Source organism: Planococcus citri, chromosome 1, assembly GCF_950023065.1.
Source record: "Planococcus citri chromosome 1, ihPlaCitr1.1, whole genome shotgun sequence".
Taxonomy (NCBI): Eukaryota; Metazoa; Arthropoda; class Insecta; order Hemiptera; family Pseudococcidae; genus Planococcus; species Planococcus citri.
The window spans coordinates 54,746,501-54,768,901 of NC_088677.1; the positions used below are offsets into that span (position 1 = coordinate 54,746,501).

The following is a 22,401-nucleotide window of genomic DNA, read 5'->3' on the forward strand; positions in this document are numbered from 1 at the left end:
GCTTCTTTTCCTTTATTACCGGTAATTAACGAGTGTGTATTTTCAATGAAAGGTGAATGTGATATTAGAAAGTTACACTAGAAGTATTGATGAACGTTGTGATTATTTCTATTTTATCGCAGAATATAAAACTTTCAATTGAAGATATTGTAAAACAAATTGTAAATATGTATAATTAAGAGCCTCATTGTATAATTTCTCATTTTGAAGTATTGTCAATTTAAAAATGAAAATATCAGCCTAATTTTTAAAAAATTATAATAATTGTAATTAAATTGTTCGATTGATTTTGTTAATACTAGGTAACTCGTAGTTCACAGCAAGAAATCCAACAAGACAAACGATTACGAACATCAAGGTACTGAATTGGATTTTTTCCATCCTTGTGAAAAAAACTGATGAAAATCGATTTTATTCTAGAAATTCAAAAGGTTGTGTTTTGAAGTCTCATAAGAAGTGAGATTAAGAGAAAGGAGTTAACTTTCATTATTGAATTCCCTGAAAGGCCTTCTTTTTTTCTAAAGTGAGGCTCAAAATGTTTTTGATGGCCGACTTCAACTGACTCGATCAGAAAAGCGAGCTGAAAACTGATTCCAGTCAGATGTGAAATGCTTCCGAAGTTGACAACACTTTCATTTTTTAAAAGATATGACGAATTAAACGCTTGAAATGAGTATTTTTATTATTAGATTGCACATAACATTATAGCGAAATGAAATTACAAATAACAAGTACATACAAAAGCAACAGAAAAAGATATGAGATTAAGTAATAGCAAACGAGAATTTGATAAGAAAATAACAAAAAAATTGAGGTAACAATAAATTTTTAAGCGCGGTATTAAATTATCTGGCAACAGGAGATTTTATCTCTTGCTTAATACACGTTTTGAATGCTTCCCATCCTTCTCCTTTAGTATGAGACTGAAAACAAGACACAGAGATCATTGATTAATCCAAATTCTAAAAGTAAAAATTGAGTCAACATAGACCGATAGACATTTGAAAGTTTACTTTGAATCCCCTGTGTAGTCTGTCTTTCATAATGGCAATAAATTCTCGATAACTGAGTTGGCCATCGCCATCTTCATCAAATATGGCGAACACCGTGTGAACCAAGTGTTTACTAAGGCTGGTTCCGGTGCAGATTTTCACCGCTCGATGGAACTCCTCTGCAGAATATCAAGGGCACAAAACATTAATGAAATTTTCCTAGCGCTGGATCCTTATTTTATTGAAGTGTATGAACCTTTTGATATCGGGTGATCCGCCAACGTGTACATTCGCATGGCAATCGTAAAATCTTCCAGATTGTTTAAGAATTGACAGAATACTTTGAATTCTGGAAACGTAATACCTGGCGGAATACCTTCATTTTCCTTTAATCTATTCAGCAGTCTATCCAAGTACATATTGCACCTGAAAAATGAACAATTGAATTTGAACCAGATTACAACAAGTCAGAAAAGGTTAATTTCTTCATCATCATAAATAATGACTAAACTAACAATTTCGGATCAAGGTGAGTATATCGAAGAAGTATTCTGGCAAAATCAATCTCGTTAATGGTATTACCACCTTTGGCGAATTCTTGGAATTCCATTTCTAATACTTCGGTTTGAAGATTCTCCATAAATCTGTTATAGGTAAGAATAATTTACTGCATGAACATACGATTCAAAAAAAAATCATAATTAAAAAATAAATAATATATTATATTTGTAGAACCTTCTGAAATCTTCATATTGTAAAGTAATGTTTCCTTTTTTGCCAAAGAAATGAATCAGCAAAGTAGTATCGACTAAATTTTTACGTTGTAAGCTCTGGCCTCCATCTAAAGCTGTATTCTGATTCAGTGTATCATTACTTCCAATGGCATTCGAGCCATGTTTATCAGCCCAAGCCAAACTGAAGATTTTTTCCATCTGTAATTTCACGAATAACAATTAGGTATTGACAACTTTCCATCAACTGATCCTCATTCTAGGTTCATATATTCCTACGAACAACTGAGACTTTTACCTTTCATTATACCTATGCCGCTGCATTCTATTAAGCGGCAGCATTTAATTCATGCGGTCAGTTAATCGCTAATAATTCGTTAATAAGTAATTAAAGTAAGAACAATTTCAAATCAAACAAAATAAAAATCAATAAGAAGCTTTCGAAGCGTGATATTCAAACTAAATCAAATTACAGAAAATGTAAATCGATCTACTTCAAAATATACCAACATATTTTTATTTTGTTAGGTACCTATTCGATTAAAAATAGAGTAGATTATCATGATATCTATACGATTTCTAACCAGAAAATTCATTCAAACGGGTAACACATTCAAAGCCACACACATTTCAGCACCACGTACTTAAAATTCACTTACGGAAAAAAAACTTTTGCCGTGGTTTTCAGTTTTCATTGACGGACTGCTATTTAATGAGAACTTCATTAGCTGAGACGAGTACAAATTTAAATGAAAAAAATCAGTTAATTTATTCAACGAAATTAGCCTACGTAATAGCTTGTGCAAAATAGTACAATAATAGTGCTCTTCATTCGCCTGAGTAATTTTATACAGGTTGGTACTTAGTAGCTAGTACGAGTAGCTACATGTGCGTTTTTTTGATAAGAGCAACATAACCAAATCAAGTCAGAGGACTAGAATAATTCAAGATGGTTCATTGTTTACTACTGTTTTCATCATTGTTGATGCCTATTCATTTTTATACAAAGTAATTAATTGTAATATGATTCAACTTAGTAACAGGACACCAATACATGCTGTTATACTATTTCATAATCAACCAGGCACCGGTCTTTGCATATCAGTTCATGACAAGTTGGTACCCAGGTAAGTAAATTTCATTCACATATTTAAGTATAAAAATATTAAAACCAAAATCCATCTCATGCTAATGAAAAATTTCGGTTATGTTGCTTCGACTCACCTGTCTGCAAGGTTATTAACAATTCATTAAGATAATTACAAGTATAGGTATTACAATTACCTTCAGTCCTTCACCTTAGTTAGAAAAGGATAGGATCAATCAACCGGTCAACTGTTGATTGATCGAAAGAATACAAGTACACATATTTACGAGCACTTTGATTAAAATCCACCACCATCGCATTAATTTTCTTAAGAATAAAACAACAAACACTCACTGCTTGTTTCATTTCATCATTGACTGCAGCTCGAGCTCTGATGTCGCCGCTTAACAAGTGCAAAATCTATAACGCAGTCGACGAATAAATAAAAAAAATGAAAAAAAAATCTAAAGAGCTTCTCAATGTGTTTTTTGCAGCATGCAAACATGTACGATTACAAGTATATTTTACTGCAACGTGTGCATGAATTCCATAGCAATTCGTTTACTATTTCATAACCGCACAACCCCACAATGCACAGTTCCACATCCTCACTTGATACTTCATCTTGAAACTTGAAAGTATTTGAACGACTAATCATACTAGAAAGAATTCATCTTCAGAAAAAAAAACTTGAATTTGGTAACAAAAAAATGTCTCCAACTGAAAATTTTGATATCAAATGATGATCAAAATGCGGTATCGAAATTATCAAGATCAACTACATAGGTACATTGACCAACAGTAACTTACCACAGAATTTTGGCTCATGACTAATCAGCATTCTCAATTTAAAAAACTTCATGTTTTGTTTCATGTAGGCCTACATGCATCTTTTATAGACCAAGTCGGCTTATTTCCCTTATAATGAAATTTTCAGATGCTGTGAACGTCTCTCAGTCTTTCACCGTGAAAAGTGTGAAAATTCAAAGCATTTTAAATTTAGTATCGATACTATTGATAACCTGGAAAGTACCAACGGTATCAAATAGTTTAGAATATGGTTGATATTACTAAAAAATTGATCATTCTTCTTCCTTCAGAATTGTACATAAAAGTGGTGTATGACGCAAAATTTGTCAAAATACTTTCAAGAGGCAGTAGAAGAGTGTCGGATACAATCTATGTTAGAACACATCACATGAATTTCCCAAATTAGCCTTGATGATATTAAATCCATTCGAATGATTAAAATGACGATCAATTTTTCTGCATTTCGTATCAATAGATCGTCTGATACAACATGAAACTCGATGCTTGAACAATTGAAAAAAAAAACTAACATACGTGCAAATCATGCAAAACACCTATATCAAATTTCAACATCAGTACTACTTGAAGAAATGATTTTCGTTTGGAAAATCAAGAGAATAAAAAGTATGAAAATGTGTCGCAAATAAAAATCATAATCGGCGAAATGGTGGCTACTGCGCAGCGTGTGTGTAAAAAGAATGATTGAAATTTTTAGAAACTTTTTGCAAAATTAACTCACCACTAGAAATTCTTCTTTGTCGACTTTCTGGTTGCCGTCTGTGTCGAACATGTTGAATGCGATCAGAAATCCAGTTTCTGGTTCTGTTGAAAATATATTTTGATTGCTTAGAAACATTATGTAATATTGAAAACAAAAATGGCTACTTCGCGTTGTTTGAAAAAAAATATCAACTGTTACTTAATAAGATTCAAAATTGAAAGTTTAGGTACCTATGTAGGTACTTTGCAGTTCAATACGTCTAATGCTGTAGTTATTTGAATCTTTGTTGAAAATTGGAATTGAATTTGTTATTTGGGAATCAACAAGTCAAAAGCTAACAAGGGCAAAAAAGATCTCAAAAGTCACATAGATGATTAACACCGTGCGTTTTGCTATTCTTCTATGAATATTTAGTAGGTTTTGACATCAACGATCCGAATTTAAGGACGTCATGTAAAAGGTAGATAGTATTATGATTTACTCAGCAACTTACTCGTAAGAATAGACAGCAAAAATAAGTATTCCGTATACGAAATAATTCCTGAACAAAAGGAAAATAAAATATTAGTGGAAATAAGTAAATTCTATGAATCCATCGCTACATTAAGAAGGTATATAAACACTGCAAACATCTTTTTTTCAAAAAAATAACGATCTACCTTTATCTCTGAGCGCTCTGAACAACTTGCTGGAACCTTTTCTCAGCATCGGCGTAGCGTTTTTGATCTCATCCAGTTCTTTATTGGCAATCCCTCGTCGTTTCAGTCGTGCTACATCGTATACATACGAAATTATAACATTTAGTTTTCGTAATTTCGTCAACGATGAGTAATCACTTACGTCTTGGTTCTTCCTCGACGAACGATTCCAAGAAATCTTGAGGTGTCATGTAGATTTGGCCATCGTATTCGACCGATGCAAACTTAATGAAATGACGTTCCCTCGACGTTAATTTCACATCTTTAGAGAACTCTTCGTCTTTGTCTTTCTGCAAACGAAAACGTAAATATAAATTATTCAACTGTTCAAATAAGTTAGAATGCTACTTGAAATTCCTTAGATACTTTTTCACCTAAGTAGGTAGTGAGACAAGTTTGAATAGGATGATAACTTCTATGTTAATTCAATTCGAACTCAATAAAATTGGAAACCGAAAAATAGGCCAACTAATTTTCTTGAAACCAACCACTAAATTACATAGGGCCAGTGAAAAAGATTCCTATCCTATCCACATCGATAAACAAAAACCACACCTTCAACAAACTGAAATCATCATACCTTTAAATCATAACAAACTATAATCTTCATCATCGGCATTTAATTCAGATTCGTAGTTTTCTTCAATAGAGTGGGAAAAATAAACGCAGCTATCCATCGACTAAAGTTTTATGTATGTACCTATATGTGGAAGAATTTGGCAATATTCAAAATCGGGTCAACGACCGCGACTCAACTTTAGAATTCGCAGCTTGCAACGTACATTCAAAGTAACCGATTCGATGCGGTAGCTTGACGTAGTATTTCATTTCATTTTCCTGTGTCAGTTCGAGCAGGTGACAGGGACAAACTTGAGGTGAAATACTCGTCGATGTCGATACGTTAATATGTAATTCGCAGGAAGATGAATAACGTCACCGTTTCAGAATGATGTCTTGGGAATGTTTACTCTCAGCTGATTCGAATGAATGAAATTCAGGGAATACCACCAACAGGTATCTTCACAAACGAATACATAATTTTTCAAATAATATCATCCTAATTATATCCATTACTAACCTTCTTCAATTTAAAAGCATGAACTGTCGCCGTGTTTCTGTACGTGATCCATGTCGTGTATCCAATTCCGCATGATGCTGCGATGCCGAGATATTTTATCCAAGGATTGAACGAATGTTTATTCGTGGTTCCAAAATGTCTTCGGACTTCTGCTTGTAATCCTTTGGATGGAAACTTTTTCGCGATTCGTAACACATTGATTGTTCTAACAGGTAACGACATTGCTGAAAAACTATTGCGAAAAGTTGTAGTTTTACTCACTCATAGACTTTTGAAAATTGTTAACGGCGGATTATTATGGGAAAGTATACATTTTTAAGCAAACGACCAAACTTAGAAAATATTTTCAATTACGCAATTTTTATTTTTTATTTACGATGATAACAACTGATAATGAACTTGTCAACGCATAGAGCATTTACAAAATTGCTGCATACCCTAGCGCCTGTGCCAAGGGATGACAACTTGGCCGGCACTACTATAGACGCATACGATTTCTCATGTAAAAAATGCAATTTTTTCGATTGTACGCGAGTTCGGGTGAACTTTCATGTAGTCTCAAATTAAAGGCAATAAAATTCTGTATCGATTGATCTTAAATTTTCATCATTTCGCGTAAAAATAACGATTTTATGAATACTTCTATTTTTACTGATTTTCGAATACTACGTACGTCATCTTTAAACTATAAACTACTCGAAATTTTCAATGAGCACATATGTGTTTTGAATGATTAAAATGTTCAGAATTTTATCCTCTTTAAAATGAATTTTTCCCGAAAGCTCTACCTTTTACCGTTAAAAAGTTCTCGAAGCTTTAAGTTGCAAAAACCAGCTGCAGGCAGTAATCATTGAACTTTGAACTAAAATTAATCGAAATATTCAGTGAACACATAGGTATTTTAATGCAGAAAATTGTTTGTAATTTTATTTTCTTTAAAATGGGGGTTTCCCGAAAGCTCTGCCTTTTACCGTTCATAAGTTCTCGAAGCTTGAAGTTGCAAAAACAAGGCGAAAACCAGCTGCGAGCAGTATAAGTATTGAACTTTGAACTGAAATTAACCGAAATTTTCAGCGAACACATAGGTATTTTAATACAACAAAACGTTCGTAATTTTATCCTACTTATTTGTACCAAAAGCTCTATCTTTTACCATTCAAAAACTCTGGAAGATCAAAGTTGCCGAAAGTGGTCAAATTGTATCATCACTGAGTAAGTACCTACATATAATACCTATCAGTTCATTTTGGTATTGATCAGTGACAACTTTTGGCAACTTTGATCTTCAAGAACTTTTGAACGGTAAAAGGCAGAGCTTTCGGGAAACCCCCATTTTAAAGAAAATAAAATTACAAACAATTTTCTGCATTAAAATACCTATGTGTTCACTGAATATTTCGATTAATTTTAGTTCAAAGTTCAATAATTACTGCCTGCAGCTGGTTTTTGCAACTTAAAGCTTCGAGAACTTTTTAACGGTAAAAGGTAGAGCTTTCGGGAAAAATTCATTTTAAAGAGGATAAAATTCTGAACATTTTAATCATTCAAAACACATATGTGCTCATTGAAAATTTCGAGTAGTTTATAGTTTAAAGATGACGTACGTAGTATTCGAAAATCAGTAAAATAGAAGTATTCATAAAATCGTTATTTTTACGCGAAATGATGAAAATTTAAGATCAATCGATACAGAATTTTATTGCCTTTAATTTGAGACTACATGAAAGTTCACCCGAACTCGCATACAATCGAAAAAATTGCATTTTTTACATGAGAAATCGTATGCGTCTATAGTAGTGCCGGCCAAGTTGTCCTACCGTGGCACAGGCGCTAGGGTAAACTATCCCGCATTGCGCCATATGACAATGCTCTATAGAGAAACAAAAATGACCTAGATTAAAACTACAGGACATTAGTCCAATGCCGCAAATTGTAGCCAGTTTGATATTTCTGTAATTACTGGTAAACCAGGTCGAAACTGTCGAAAGATTGATTGAATAATAATTGATTGATTGATTCTGATTTCATTTCTGATTGATACCGATTGATACAAAATTATTTTATTAGGGTTTTTTTTTTAGATGGGAGTGGAGACGGTGGAACTGGAACACGTGGTGTTGGTCATCTTCCGTCTTCGTGGTTGTCTTTTTCTTTTCTTCAAGACTCAAGAGCCTTTCCCCTTTCGCCTTTCCCTTTTATTAAATTTTCAGGATAAGATGGTGAAATCGGCACTTTCTTTCTCCAATTTTGACGAAGACGAAACCAAAATGTTAGTTTTGATGTAAAATGTAAAAGTAAAACCATCCCAAAAAATGTTTGAGTTGGACGAACCTCCACCCCATGACCCCATCCCGAGAAATGTGTCCATCTCCATACGTGCTCAAAATTCAAAATTCTCGTTCTCCGGAGAGCGTAGTCCAAAAGTTTTGAGAATTTCATAGAATATACTTAGTCAGTAGATACATTTTTTCAAAAGAAATGTATTTGTATATATTTTATTTTAGAAATTCTTTTGAGAGGTTGAAAAATTGAAAATTTGAAAAAAAATCTACGTACCTACCTATTGACTTTTGACTTCTTTGAATTTTCAATATTTTTGAAAACCTCTAAAAAAGCGGCAATCGGAAGATGCAAGATGTTTCAGGAAAGAAATAAGACATATAATATAAGGCCTTCCGCCCAGAAACTATGTAACACTTATCAAGTTCATGTAGATATGTTTGTCTAAACATCAGTTTGCAGGAGCAAAATGTTCTGAAAAAATGATCAACGCAAATGACATAATACTAACTGAAAATATTTAATTCAAATTAATAACACAAAAAATCGTTACAACACTGTACAAAAAAAAACTTATTAAAAACATGGATATAGGTATGTTATGAGAAAAAGTTTCACGATCACCTATCGGAATTAGTACAAAGAATCGGGACGATATTTTTCAAGTTCGACGCTTATTAAAGATAGACAGATATCATTTAAAAATTACACAACTTACAAATGAAGGAAGAATTCGAAAAAGATGCAACAAATTATCTAGGTTATAACTTAATTATAAGATGTTTAAGAGTTTTAAACAAAAACAGTATCCGCGATAATCTTCACAAGAGATGATGATGAAGTAATATGTAGTAGGTAGGTACATAGATGATATAATATTCGTAGAAATATTTTTTTTTTCAGCAATAAAACCCATTCTGACCTATCTCGCCTGGATTGGAAATGGGTCAAAAAAAAGTTATTCACACAGAGAAAATAGGCCTAAAAGTTGAAGTGGAAGGCAAAACGAAATTTTTTCCCATAATTGTTTTCAAACAAAATTTATTTGTCGATGAGGAATATTCCGAGTAGGTGTTTTGAGAGTCGAGAAAAGTTTAACTTTTCAATTATTAAAATAAAACAAAACAACATCAAGAATAAACTTAATTCTACGTTTTAACATACATATTTGATAGATAATTTAAAAGATTTTATAAAACACGAAAAATATGTAGTATTGAAATACAACGAGTGAGATATTGTGAATGTGAGGAAAATTGATACCTATTCAATTTTATAAAAATTATTTTCAGTTTAAATGAATTTAAAATGCAAGTACTCGTACCTACATTAAAGGAAACTTCTAATGAGTACAAAAAAATTAAAAAAGGAGTACAATGGCTTTAGAAGAGTATAGGTACTTCTTTAAAAGTATTCTTTGAGAACTGAAAAATCTAAAAAATTTTTGAAGACTTCAGATGGACTCGAAACAACCATAAACTGGTTCAGGAAGTAGACGAAAACTGAGTTTCAGCACTTACGACTCTGTCTGTTGATATACTTTTTGGATCCTCTAAAATTAGAACGATTTTTTGCGAGAAAAAAAATAATAGAAAAGTAGAAAATTGTTTTCTAAACAATTAATCTTTTTCAGAAATTTAGAATAATGTAAAACATACCAATGATTACAAGAATTTCACCAAGTGTTGGTTTTTAAAAATTTTGATCTCAATAACATGTATAATACAATTTTAAAGGGCCAATTAATTTGAAAGAAGAAAAAAAATCATAAAATACTGTTAAAATTTTTGGAATCAACTTTAAAATGGTCCCACAATACTGAAATGATATTTGAAAGACATGATCGTCCATTTCACATCAATTCAACATAGGCACAATTAACCATCATATTACACAAGACAGGATAGTTGAGCAATAAAAATGAGTAGATAGGTAGGTACCTACTAGGTACACGAAAAAATTGAAAATACTTCATAGACGCACGTACGATGAAAAAGCTATTGATCAGAACGTCTTGTTATTACAAATTATAAAAAGTCGAAGTCGAGACGATGAAAAGAAAAAGATCGTGTAACTCTTAAACTCGCCAAATCAACAAGTGATTGGTGGAATCTTCTCTACCGGAGACTTCAGGCACAGAATTGGAACGAAAATCTTCGTATCCATCGCCTCCAGATATAACCAACATTTTCGAAGTTTTGGTTCGAACACTTTTTTTACTCGCGGCTTTGGAAGAACGTCGTGCGTTATTGTAATTTTTAGTGCATTTTACGGAAGTTAAAAATCGTACTTGTCCGGTATGTCCATGCGGTACACCTGAATATCAAAGAAGATATTATATTTTATATAAACTGCATAAGGAGCAATTTGAAGGCATTATGTGGTTTCACAAATAATTAATGCTTACCAATTGGAGGTTGGATATTGGTTAGTTTTGTCGTATCACGTTTAACCACAGGTAAAGACATGGTTAATACGACGCCTGCGCTGGTTCCAATCCATAGTAAATCTTTGCACGCTAATAACGCAGTTACACGTAAACAGGCTGATTTATGTTGTCTAATAATGTCATCGGTACCTTAAATCAAAAATGAAAATTAGCAAAAGTAACGATTGAAAATTCGTCAAGAATTGGAGTAAATTTTTTTCACCTGATAGCATTTTAGTAACAGCCTGAGTAACATTGACTTCAGCCAAGATTTCGCATGAGATGGCATGAACGACTCGTAACATCGCTGAATTCTGCAGCGAAAGCCATACGCCGTAACCGAATACTGCGACTGCTGTGATTGCTCTGTTATTTTCATTCAACGTGAAGGAATTCTAAAAAGGAAAATATTTGATTCAGTAGGCACATATTTGGTATTTGGAAATACTCATTACAGAACAAAAGTAAGCGCAGGCAGAACAGAACTTTCTTTCTTTGTAATTATCTACCTATTCTACGCGATTGGGGTGATTACTGCGTAAAAAAGGTCTGAAAAAAATAATAGGAGAACCTTGTAGGTAATCATTCAAGGGATTTTAGCAGGTGAAGCCAAGAAGAACAATCTTTGTAAAAGAAGTTGGGATATCCAGCGCAGCAACATTAGTGCATCATTTTAAACAAGAGAAGATAGACGATAAGTAGAGAAAAAAATAAAGCTCCCCAGCTAAATAACATTATTTATTCATCAAATGTTTTTCAGACGAAAAAAATTATGACTAAACTACATTGGAAACATTAAAAAAACATTAGAAACGTAAAAACGATATTTTTCAAATTACACGGCGCGCGAACAGTAAAACACATTCAGCAGCATTTACTTCTCAACCTCTAAAAGTGAACGAATATGTTTGCTTAAATTCTTCAATAAATATGGTCGAGATATCAGTTCTTTCTTGTGGTCCAAATTCGTATTTTTCACCACATCTTCAGAATGCGATTTTATAAACTCGACCGTCTGATTTTTCAAATCCTTCGCATCGCACATATCGGCCAATATTAAAATACTTGCCGCTGTTTTTGCGGATAGTTTCCCGATTAGAGCATTTTCGCAAATAATTTTCAGTTTCCGAAGATCGTATCGATCAGCTACTGGCAACAATTCAGAGGCCAGAGAGTCCAAATTCTCAACTTTACCCGTATAGATGAAACGCAGGATTTCTAAAAAAACAACTTCGTTGATGTCATTCACTTGGATGCGACTTGTTTGGTTCTCCTGCAAGTCATGCTGAAACATTGCTTCGAACACTTTACTCCGCGATGATAGTATAACTTTATGACTTGGGTACTCTTTCCCGTTGATACATATGGTGACATCACTGAACTTAGGATTCAGAAAGGACTTTTCATAACAATCAAGCGGACTGTGAAGTGCTTCGAAAGAATACAAACTACGTTGATGGTTAATATCTATATCTTTATGATAGAAATAATTAACCATACATATGATGGTTAGATTTCCATCCGGCGGCAGTGATAAATTGTCCATAGGTTTACCATCCGCTGTCAAAATCAAAAGTTCAAAAACTTCACCAACATTTTCGAAGTCTAAACCGGCGTCTGTCTGCAATATGAAATGCTGTTGATGAATGTCCACCTTCGCGCCTTCTGCATTCAATATCGATAGTGTAAATTCTCCTGATACCGGGCCACGTGTTTTAATCTCGTCTTCGCTATCACAATAAAGACCGAGTTCGGGTCTGCAACCATTCCTAGTTGCTTGCCAAAACGATGTTTCCCATTTTATAGAATCGTTTTCAGGTGAGAAAGATGGCGATATTAGAGGCAGCCCATCATCTTCGTCATCCTCGTCGTACAGCGGCACGGTCCACGATAAATTACAAGCTTTAACTTTATCAATGGTCGCGAAAAATGTGCCGATATGCTGCGAGTCTGACATCTAGCAAAACAAAGAACAGTTCAAATAAAGTACATATTTATTAATAAGCTATAACGATTTGTATACGTATTTTCATCAGAAACTGTATGATCTAATAATGATGCTCTACTTACATTATTAAATATTATTACTTGGAATCTTCTAGCAGCGGATATTCAGATTCGAACATTCATTCATTATTTCATCAACAACTTTTATCTTCATTCTTCAGTGAAGTAGTGCCTTAGTATAAAAACACACACTCGTCACAACACAAAACAGAATGATAATACAAACAACCAATCAAAATTCGAAGAGTGCAGCGTGTTTCGGTATGCAATTGTGCATGCACCAAAGGTTCAAAGGTAAGGCACTATAGCTTCACTCAGGTAAAATCGGTGGCCATCTTTTCGTCACAGTGACGTCATTGTCGAACAGCTGTTGTGCTGTGACTGATTATGGCTGAAATCATCATTTTGCACCAAAGATGGCCGAAAAGATGTCCACCGATTTCACCTGAGTGAAACTATAGCAAAGGGACAAGGCCGACAAGGGACAACATCCAAAGGGAAAGGAAAATATTACACAGGCGAAATCTAACCCTTTATCTAAAAGCTCGTTTATAATAATGATAATTTTGAAACATTTTAAAATAAAATGATTGAAAAGTTCATCCGTCGTTTTTCAATGAAACCGTTATACTTAAAGTTAATCATATTTGAAATTTCTGCATGATTATTCATAACATGTGCGCATCGCAAGACGATAAGATAAGACAATAGGTGAATAGGTTACGTACAGTCTTAAGTCAAATCTAATCTAGTCAAATGATCAAATCAAAATGCAAAATTTTTTCTCAGAATTAAAGTTAGGTAAGTAAGAAGTATTCAATAGGTTTTTATATTTTTAGAACGTTCATCTCTCGAAAAAAACGAAAAAAATAAAATAAGTAAAAATAAAAAATTTGTCATTTGTCAACGATGTTTATCTCTATCTACCCATGATCTACCCACCTATCATCATTTTTCCAATTTTTCCATGGAATAAAATATCATTTTCAATTAAAACCATAAGTTTTCAATTCACTCCATTTATTTCAACTTTTTAGTGTACCTTTTGGATATTTTTTAGATTTTCCCCTCAAAATTCAGTTTTTTTTATCTTTTTCATCAAATACCTACTAAGTTCTTTTTCTGTACTTTCAAATGTTTTCAACTAGCGTGACTTTCAATATAAGTTATTATTTTTCTCCCATATTGAACATTGCAATACCTATTACTTTTATATTACAAATCAAATTCAACATGAGCTATAGGTAACATGATTCAAGAATATTTTTTTTTATTTTTGTAAACACGCGTACATAGATACAAATTTGAAAATTGAAATACAATTTTTATAACTACATACATAAAAAGTAATGGTAAATAAAGATGAAAAGCATTGAAATCAGATACGCTTCAGAAATACAAAATTAAAACTCGAATTAAACAAAATCACTTGAATCACACAAGGCACGACAGTCGACACTTTGACAGTAGAGTAACGAGTACATTCAATTATGGGCTATTTCTAACGTTAGGAAAACGAAGGAATATTTAAAATCTTCAACAAATAAGGCCGAGATAGAAGTTCTTTCTCGACTTCAGAATCAGTAACTTTAGCAACATCTTCCGAGTTCGATTTTATAAACTCGATCGTCTAATTTTTTAAATCTTTCGCATTGCACATATCGGCTAATATTAAAATATTTACGGCCGTTTCCACAGATAGCTCTCCGAGTAACACATTTCCGCAAACGATTTTCAATTTCTCAAGATCAAATTGATCAGCTACCCGTAACAACTTAGGGGCTAGCGTGTTCAAATTATGAGCTTCGCCCGTATAGATATAACGTAGAGCTTCTAAGAAAACTTGTTCGTCGATATCATTCACTTCAATACGATTTGATTTACTCTCCTTCATACTGTATTTGAACATAGCTTCAAATACTTTGCTTCGCGACGACAGTATAATTTTATGAGCAGGGTATTCCTTTCCATTGACAGATATCGTAACATCGCTTGACTCAAGATTTAGAAAGGCTTTTTCGAAACCATCAAAAGGATTGTACGCTTCAAACGAAAATAAACTGCGGGGTTGGATAAGACCGAGTAAATCGTCATGATAGAAATAATTAACCACGCATGTAACGGTAAGATTTTTCTTCGGCAATAATATGCCATTCAAAGGTTTACCATCCGCAGTCAAAATAGTAGGTTTAGGTATATAAACGTGATTGCGTGAAGTGACATCCATGTATATCTCACTTTCACCAAACAAACCAGAAAATTCATCATCTTCTTCACTCAATGTGAAATGCTGTTGATAAATGTTCAAATTTTCACCTTCTGCATTTATTATCGATAGTGTAAATTCTCCTGATACCGGGCCACGTGTTTTAATCTCGTCTTTACTTGAATGAAATCCATAAAGAAGACCGAATTCGGCTGGAAACATATCCACAACTGCTGGATGAAATTCTAATTGCCATTTGATAGGATCGTTTTCAGGTGAGAAAATAGGTGAAAATACACAATCGGGAGGAACGGGGTGGCGATCACCTCTGGTACTTGATCTTCATAAAATTAATTTTCAAATACGTAATTTTCGCTATTCTAAAGCAATACGTTGAATCACGTTTATGGCTTTTACACTGCCACAATTTGAAATTACACAAAGATGACACAAAAAACAAAATCAAAATATGGACATAATTTGGATATAGGAAGACGAAGAGATATATTAAGATGAAAATATAAGGAATGATAAGAAACCGATGTATAATACAACAACATACCCCGCCAGCACCACCCAACATCTGGAGAACTGGAAGGGAGATCCGCTCAAGCCAAGTTGCCTACTTTATTATTTGAAGGGACAAAATTTTTTTCTTACTTTCGATCGTCGACCGTCGAGGCGTCGACGCTTTCGATGGATTTTTGCACAATAATTAATTTTTTCTTCTTGGGGAAATAATTATTAAACCAAAAGAGATTCGTGTTTATTTTCTCAGTTCTTATTTGTCTCTCAATAAAAAATCTTACAAATCAAGTGCCAACTAGATATCAATTTTTTCTTTGTGAAGATTTTTTCAGCCTAATTCTTGAAATTTTGTGAGACTGAACTTTTCAAAAAAGAAAAGAGAGAAGCTTCCCAAATCCCAACTCAAAATAATTATATGTAATGTACATACATTATGTATCTGTATCTATAACTCAAAACTGAACAAAAATTCGAAATTGTTTAATTAACTTCATTAAATTTAATACCTACTTTAAAAAATGAAATGTTTGATATCATTTCTTGTACGTTCAAGAGAGAGTTTTAAAAAAAACGTCGACCGAATTTTTTTTACATGTTAACATATATTGTTTCTAAACATACCTACAGGGTGTCTGGTAAGTGGATGTCAAAACTTCAAATTCGGATATACCTAACCAGACTTGAAAAAAAAGTTATATATGTAGACAAGTAGGGGCAACCGAGCTTAAAAAAAATTGCGAAAAACGCATGTTTGACCTTGGGAATGGGTATTGCTTTGAAAAATATACAAATTTTGTCATTATGAATTTTTGCCCAACTTTCAAATTGAAGGGGTCAGAAACAGAATTGAATCAGTCATTTCGAAAACCCCATAAATCATCATTTAAGGGGTTTTTATGTTTGTCACTGATTCTGATGGTGCTTTGCGAGCTCTATCGGATAAAGTTGGAAGGTAGCTCAAAAGTGCATAGGTATTTCAGCGTTTGTCATTTCGAAAACCCCATAACTCCTGCATTTACAGGGTTTTTGAAATCATTTTTTTATAAGACAAACGAAGAACATTAATTTCATGAACATCAACGTAATTCAATTTTTTAATTTATGCCGGGAAATGGATAACATTTTTGTTGCTTCTTTATTAGGTACATTAAATTAATTGAATCGTAGATTGCAGGTATAACTTCAATAAATGAATGAAAATCCATACTCAATCATTTTGGGTATTGTAGTTACTGGATTTTCTAGGATTACATGTCACTTTTCAGGTTTTAAAAAAAAGTCATTTCGAAAACCCCATAACTCCACATATTTCACAATGGAATTGCTCGCAGTCTACAAAACTTCAAGTTCTGGTAAAGGTACAGAAATATTTGTAATCATAAGACCTATCAATTACTGCACAAGTTTACTGTTATACCATGAAAATAAAGCGCACAAACAGTTTTTTTCATTTCCTGAAAAATTTTAAAAAGTTCAGAATGGGGTTTTTGAAATGACTGATTCAATTATCTTAAAAGTAAATATTTCAAAACAAACAAATATTTCTGCTTCTAGCCCCTTCCATTTCAAAATTCAAAGTTTGACAAAAGTTCATAATGACAAAATTTGTTTATTTTCTGAAGTACTACCAATTCCCAAGGTCAAAATAAAGACGTTTTTTCAATTTTATATTTTAAAATTTTTTTAGCCCCGGGCTTAACTAAAGTAATATAGAGTTGTCACCCCGGGCTTCAATTTCAAAGTAAGTTGAGCAAAAATTCATCTGAAGTTTTGACATCAACTCACCAGACACCCTGTATAGGTATTTTTTTTTTAAATTTAAAATTAAAACAGATTTATAGTTTTCTACTTTAGGTGACCGAACTGAGCATCACTTCAATTTCTTGGTAGGTATTTCAACATTAAAACCATTCTGTCAAATAAACTATAAAATATAACCAAATAGAATGATCAACTTCATTTAGCTTACAAGGAACAAAAACGATTTTGTTCTCTTATTGAACAAAGAAAGTGCTGATTGCTTGCACAAACATACTCAAACCGGATAGATATTACAAGAAAAATATGAGCTGTGGAATTGTTCACCTTCACCCTTGAATGATGAAGCTAAACCAAGTCTAATAGTAAGCGAAAGAAAGTTCTCTATAAACATAATCAAAGAATCAACAAATAGGTAGGTACCTCAACTTTCAGAGTCTGGAAACTTATAACTTTGATTATATTATGGCAAATGCACCATAACTTTCCACAAACTAGTAACATACGTAGCGCAGGCGTTGTTTTACATCCAACTCGTATGATAGTAACTGGATCGGTAAGATTCCATCCTGAAACTGAATAAATTCCAAAATACAGCCAGAAGTACTTTTAAGAACACAGGTCGTACGTGAAAAAATTTTCTAACCCGGACTCCAGCTATACACATGAACTTCACCGTCAGCTAATGAAACGAATACATTTTTATCATGGTACCTGAAAAACCACGAACATTTAAACAGTTGTATTTATGAAACACGTCTGAAAAAAGGGAAAAGTAATATCTACTTACAAAATGCAATAGACCGCGGAATTATGTTTATACTTCTGTTTGTTTCTTTTAACTCTTAAACTATCTGTACAATTAAAAATATAGATGTATCCGTCTTCAGTACCCAACCACATCGTCGAGTCGCCATTTTCCGAATTGGAATTATCGGTTATTTTCAATTCTTCTATGCTTAATTCTTCTTCGCCATCTTCATCTTCACTTGATGAACTACTGCGGAAAAATTCACAATACATTATCAACGAGTAGGTAAGTAAAACTATATGCACTGATTATAGAGTGATCAGCCACCTGCTATAGGTATACGAGGTATGATCAAAAAGTACCTACTCGTACTACCCTGATTGCTCGGCTCCAATCACACCTAGAGAGCTCGTTGGGGTTTCAATTTGTAACTAGAACTCTATTCTTTCGAAAGAGACCATGCCCACTTACCTGTGTAAGAAGTAGGTCCCAGGTACAAATTTGAGACAATTAGACCTCAACGAGCTTTCTTATTTCTAGGTATAATGGAAGTCGAGCTGCCGAGCAATAATGGTAGTATGAGTACTTTTTGATCATAATACCTCACTTAATTTCTATCTTTGATTATGATTCTCTCGAAAAATCTCGAGTAGCTGTGCTTGATCGATGATCGTAGATACCAACCTGTCTAAATGTATATCGGGAATATCGCCTTCGTTATTATCTAATGGAATGCTTTCGTTTACTTCTTCATAGGAGTCGCCTTTAACGGAATCTGTTTGTGCATCAGCGTTGAATTTCTCTCTGAAAACAAACCATCAAAATAGAAACATGAAAAATACAATTTTCCCCAATAAAAGACACACCAGACAAAAAAAATGGAAAAAAGATAGCATCTCTAACTAAAGCGCGAAGAACAAGAAGAATGAAAAAAAAAACTCAAGCAGGCTGAAATTTTTCACATGCATTTGTTAATGTAATAGAAATATGGCGCGAGACTTTGAAGCACATAGAGAAGGACTAGGGAATCGGTTTTTTCCTACCCATAGAGAAAGAATTGGAAATATTGTACACAAAAAGTGATAGTAATAATAAGGTATTTCTGTTCACACTTACATAATTCGTGACACTGGAACGGAAGTAACGGATAAAATTCTAGCGTTACAAACTCCGTTACAAGATGTCACTGCAGGCTCTGGATGTAAGCTTAAAATGCACACCTGACCGACAAAACCGTCACTATTACAAACCCAAACGTCTTGTTGATTGTACGCAGCCGTAGCGCAAGTGAATTGCAATCCTGCGCGTGTTTTACGAATAGGAACTGATGTTAAAAATTCAGGACACAATCTTCTATCGCCTGACACATCTTTTCAAGTAAAAACACAATTAATGTCTGGCAGAAATGCAACCATACTAGAAAAATATTCCGGGACGAGGGGCTATGGCCAAAAACTTGAGTTCGTACAATTCTTCATTTTCACAATGTACAGGGTACAATCCCCCCGTTTTTCAAAATGTCTTGATATCTGGGCAATTTCATTAAAATTCGTAGAAACCTAGCACCTATCTGCAGATATGTATAATGAAAAATTCCTACATCAAGTATATAGGTAAATTTACGTATGTAAGTACCTAAATGGATAGGTAATATTTGTCTCGATAGTCGTATTCGGTACATCGATTGAAGAAGAAAAAAATGATAGGTACCTACAAGTTTTTACAGAAATGGCAATGATTATGATGGTGTTATGGTACACAAACTCAAAAGGGTTTTAGTTAAGGCCATCTGACAAACATTCGTTTTTATACTCACTCAGTCTGGCTTTCGCTTCGAAGAATGTTTCTTCCCAACTTGTTCTTTTCTCAGGTTTTGGAAATACTGCCGATATATTTTCTACACTATTCCTGCAAAAACAAAGATACACAGATTAAAAACAAATAAAGTTCTATTTTGCTACAATGTCTTCTAAAAATAACACAGAAAACGTTAGATAGGCTCAATGTGATCATCATTCCATAATACCAAAATTCACTAGGAGAACCACAAAAGTCCTTTAAAATTTAGCTCAACATCAAAATCAAAAAGGTTGTGATTGATTGAAGTTTTTAGAGAGCTTACATATTTTGCCCACACGTCTGAATATTGTAACTACAAGAGCCCTTCAAAAATGTTAATGAACCGTGACCTCTTCAATTTTGAAGTTGAAATAAAGTTGATAGGAGTTTCTCCACAACTGTGCTCCTTCAGTTTCTAGGATCGGCAAGCTATATTACTGGATGAATTGTCTGACACCTGTTGGCTGTTACGGAGTACCCGGCGCAACCGAATACCATTTTCATATCATAGAATTGAATGGGCGAGGGGGATTCGAAGCTCTCAAACTACAAATCGGCTATTTCAGCAAAATGAATACGAGTATTACAGTTCAGAATTTCAAGAACGAGTTTGTAACTTAAAGAAACAGTCCAAAATTGTTAGAAATTGTCAAACTGGAAGCTCATCAATGTAACTGGAAAAAGTTTGTTTCTTATCCGATATTCGCCTCAAAAAATTAATTCCAATTTCAACACTTTCAATACTTAGGTTCTTTATTTTTGTGTTGTTTTTTTTTGAAACTTGAAAAACGCCAAAAATCACATGCCACGTTGATAGAAAATCTTCATAAATTTTATAAATAAATTTGAATAACTAAGATTATGGTTCTGACAGTCCAAAAAATGTTCATTCTATAAATCCAACTTTTCGAAAGAATTTGAAGTTTGATTGCATTTTTCTGTTGGGTGATTTAGATGAGGAGGAGAGGGAGAGGAGATTCAAAAAAGGATTGACGATTCGGCTCGTTAAGTTTCCAATTTTGCAAGCTGTAAAAAAAAGCTGGCCACCCACCGAAAATTGCTTCAAAATAGCCCAAGGAGGACAAAATTAAAATTGAGCCAATATTCTGAAACGAAATGAAGGATGAAAATTCGATTGCGGTGTCATCTGGGATTTTCGAGGTCACTGAATTCGTTTTCAATGTCGAATTTCACCCTATACTCTGATTAGAGCCCCGAGAACGGAGGTGGAAAGAAGAAAGGTGTTTATATTTTCAAATTTGAAATTTTCAAACATGAGTATTGTAGCGAAAACCGGTTTTTGACCTCACTAAATTCGTTTTCAATTTCCAATTTCATCCCATGCTCTGAAAAGGAAGGCGGTTTTATAGTTTCAAAATTTTAAATTTTCAACATGGGTCAGAAATACATATGGTACCTATTTGAAGACGCCAAATACGTTTACAATGTCAAATTTTAAGATCAAAAAGTTGAATAAAGACGATCAGAAGTGAAATTTTTAGCACGTCGTTTTGAATATTCTAGTTTTAAACTCACTTTTGGTGCTTTCTCAATTTCCAGAAAAAATGTGCAAAATTATCCCCGCAACGCAATTTTGAATTTAAAATAATTTCCATAATATTTCAAGTAATTTAAAATAACAAAAAAAAATGCAAAAGAGGACGTAAAAAAAACGGTTCTCTATTAAATTTTTTCATCTACGTTCATATGCACGTTGCACCGTACACGAACAACAGCACACACGAATTACCCATAAAAACCCGCAATAAATTCAAAACAAATAATTAAAAAAAAAATACAATTCAGCGAGAGCAAAAAAAATCGAAAATTGCAACACGCAAATGGTACTCGGTATAGGGCATATTCGCAAACGTATACGGGAACGTAAAATTGCTCTCTAAAAATATCGTTATTTGAAACGACCCAAATTTTGACCTATTTCAAAGGGTCTTCATATAAACGTTAAATACTCGTCGACGATAAGCATAACTAATTTGCATAAAGACGAGGATAGGATACGTGTATTTCAAAAACTTCAAAGCTTATTTAGAGGCTTAGCTGGAGGATTCATTATCAATATGAAAAGCGAGCTGCTGATGAAAATGGTCTACGTTTTACGTCCATGCAGTATATAGGTATAATTACCTTGTACTTAGGGCCAGTTCTAAATACGATAGTTGCGATTCGCTGATATGTCTTTCATTTAATTGTTTATTAAGAGCGCCTAGCATTTCTCTAATGCTTTCTTCTAACTGACTATGAGGACAATGTAAAGAAGAAACTAAATCTGACATTTGCGACAGTGTGTTTACATCTTCGGATAAAAACTCCATTTCTTTCATAATTCTTCGTAAATTATCATCTTTCACTGTAAAAATTAAAAATTACAAACAAACAAATTATTATGAGAACATACAGTCGGTCGACCATTTCGAACAAAAATATGTAAATAAACCTAAGTACATATGTATACAATATGTACAATAA

General features: G+C 33.3%; 3 protein-coding genes across 8 annotated transcripts in view; all 3 read right to left on the reverse strand.

Moving 5' to 3' along the window:
- Positions 1 to 656: 656 nt before the first annotated feature.
- On the reverse strand, positions 657 to 6,532 carry MICU3 (Mitochondrial calcium uptake 3). 5 transcript variants are annotated; one of them, XM_065346324.1, is made up of 14 exons: positions 6,118 to 6,247; positions 5,822 to 6,057; positions 5,620 to 5,739; positions 5,182 to 5,329; positions 5,001 to 5,111; positions 4,835 to 4,882; positions 4,360 to 4,442; positions 3,165 to 3,230; positions 2,383 to 2,451; positions 1,728 to 1,924; positions 1,508 to 1,636; positions 1,249 to 1,418; positions 1,014 to 1,171; positions 657 to 923 (listed from the first exon to the last, which is right to left on the reverse strand). In XM_065346324.1, the coding sequence occupies exons 3-14, from the start codon at positions 5,656 to 5,658 to the stop codon at positions 846 to 848; spliced, it is 1,296 nt and encodes a 431-aa protein (XP_065202396.1). In that variant the 5' UTR covers positions 5,659 to 5,739; positions 5,822 to 6,057; positions 6,118 to 6,247; the 3' UTR covers positions 657 to 845. The 5 variants fall into 5 exon arrangements, with proteins under 5 accessions (XP_065202396.1, XP_065202392.1, XP_065202393.1 ...); XM_065346320.1 differs by lacking the exons at positions 5,620 to 5,739; positions 5,822 to 6,057 and having other exon boundaries at positions 6,118 to 6,532; XM_065346321.1 differs by lacking the exons at positions 3,165 to 3,230; positions 5,620 to 5,739; positions 5,822 to 6,057 and having other exon boundaries at positions 6,118 to 6,532.
- Positions 6,533 to 8,893: 2,361 nt separating this feature from the next.
- The window catches only part of LOC135832831 (rho guanine nucleotide exchange factor osg-1), a 54,772-nt gene continuing 41,264 nt past the window's right edge, over positions 8,894 to 22,401 (reverse strand). Inside the window, exons 11-20 of one of the 2 annotated variants that reach the window (XM_065346338.1) lie at positions 22,060 to 22,282; positions 19,892 to 19,983; positions 19,192 to 19,444; positions 18,760 to 18,879; positions 18,115 to 18,321; positions 17,971 to 18,038; positions 17,748 to 17,899; positions 11,049 to 11,220; positions 10,805 to 10,975; positions 8,894 to 10,713 (exon numbers count right to left, since the gene is read on the reverse strand). In XM_065346338.1, coding sequence (XP_065202410.1) covers positions 10,475 to 10,713; positions 10,805 to 10,975; positions 11,049 to 11,220; positions 17,748 to 17,899; positions 17,971 to 18,038; positions 18,115 to 18,321; positions 18,760 to 18,879; positions 19,192 to 19,444; positions 19,892 to 19,983; positions 22,060 to 22,282 — 1,697 coding nt within the window. In that variant the 3' untranslated portion in view covers positions 8,894 to 10,474. Of the gene's footprint in view, positions 10,714 to 10,804; positions 10,976 to 11,048; positions 11,221 to 17,747; positions 17,900 to 17,970; positions 18,039 to 18,114; positions 18,325 to 18,759; positions 18,880 to 19,191; positions 19,445 to 19,891; positions 19,984 to 22,059; positions 22,283 to 22,401 lie in introns of both variants that reach the window. The other variant, XM_065346337.1, reaches the window with a different exon arrangement.
- Positions 11,550 to 17,741, reverse strand: LOC135832835 (speckle-type POZ protein-like). Its single transcript, XM_065346341.1, has 2 exons — positions 12,896 to 17,741; positions 11,550 to 12,782 (listed from the first exon to the last, which is right to left on the reverse strand). Exon 2 carries the CDS (start codon positions 12,780 to 12,782, stop codon positions 11,700 to 11,702), a length of 1,083 nt encoding a protein of 360 aa, XP_065202413.1. The 5' UTR covers positions 12,896 to 17,741; the 3' UTR covers positions 11,550 to 11,699.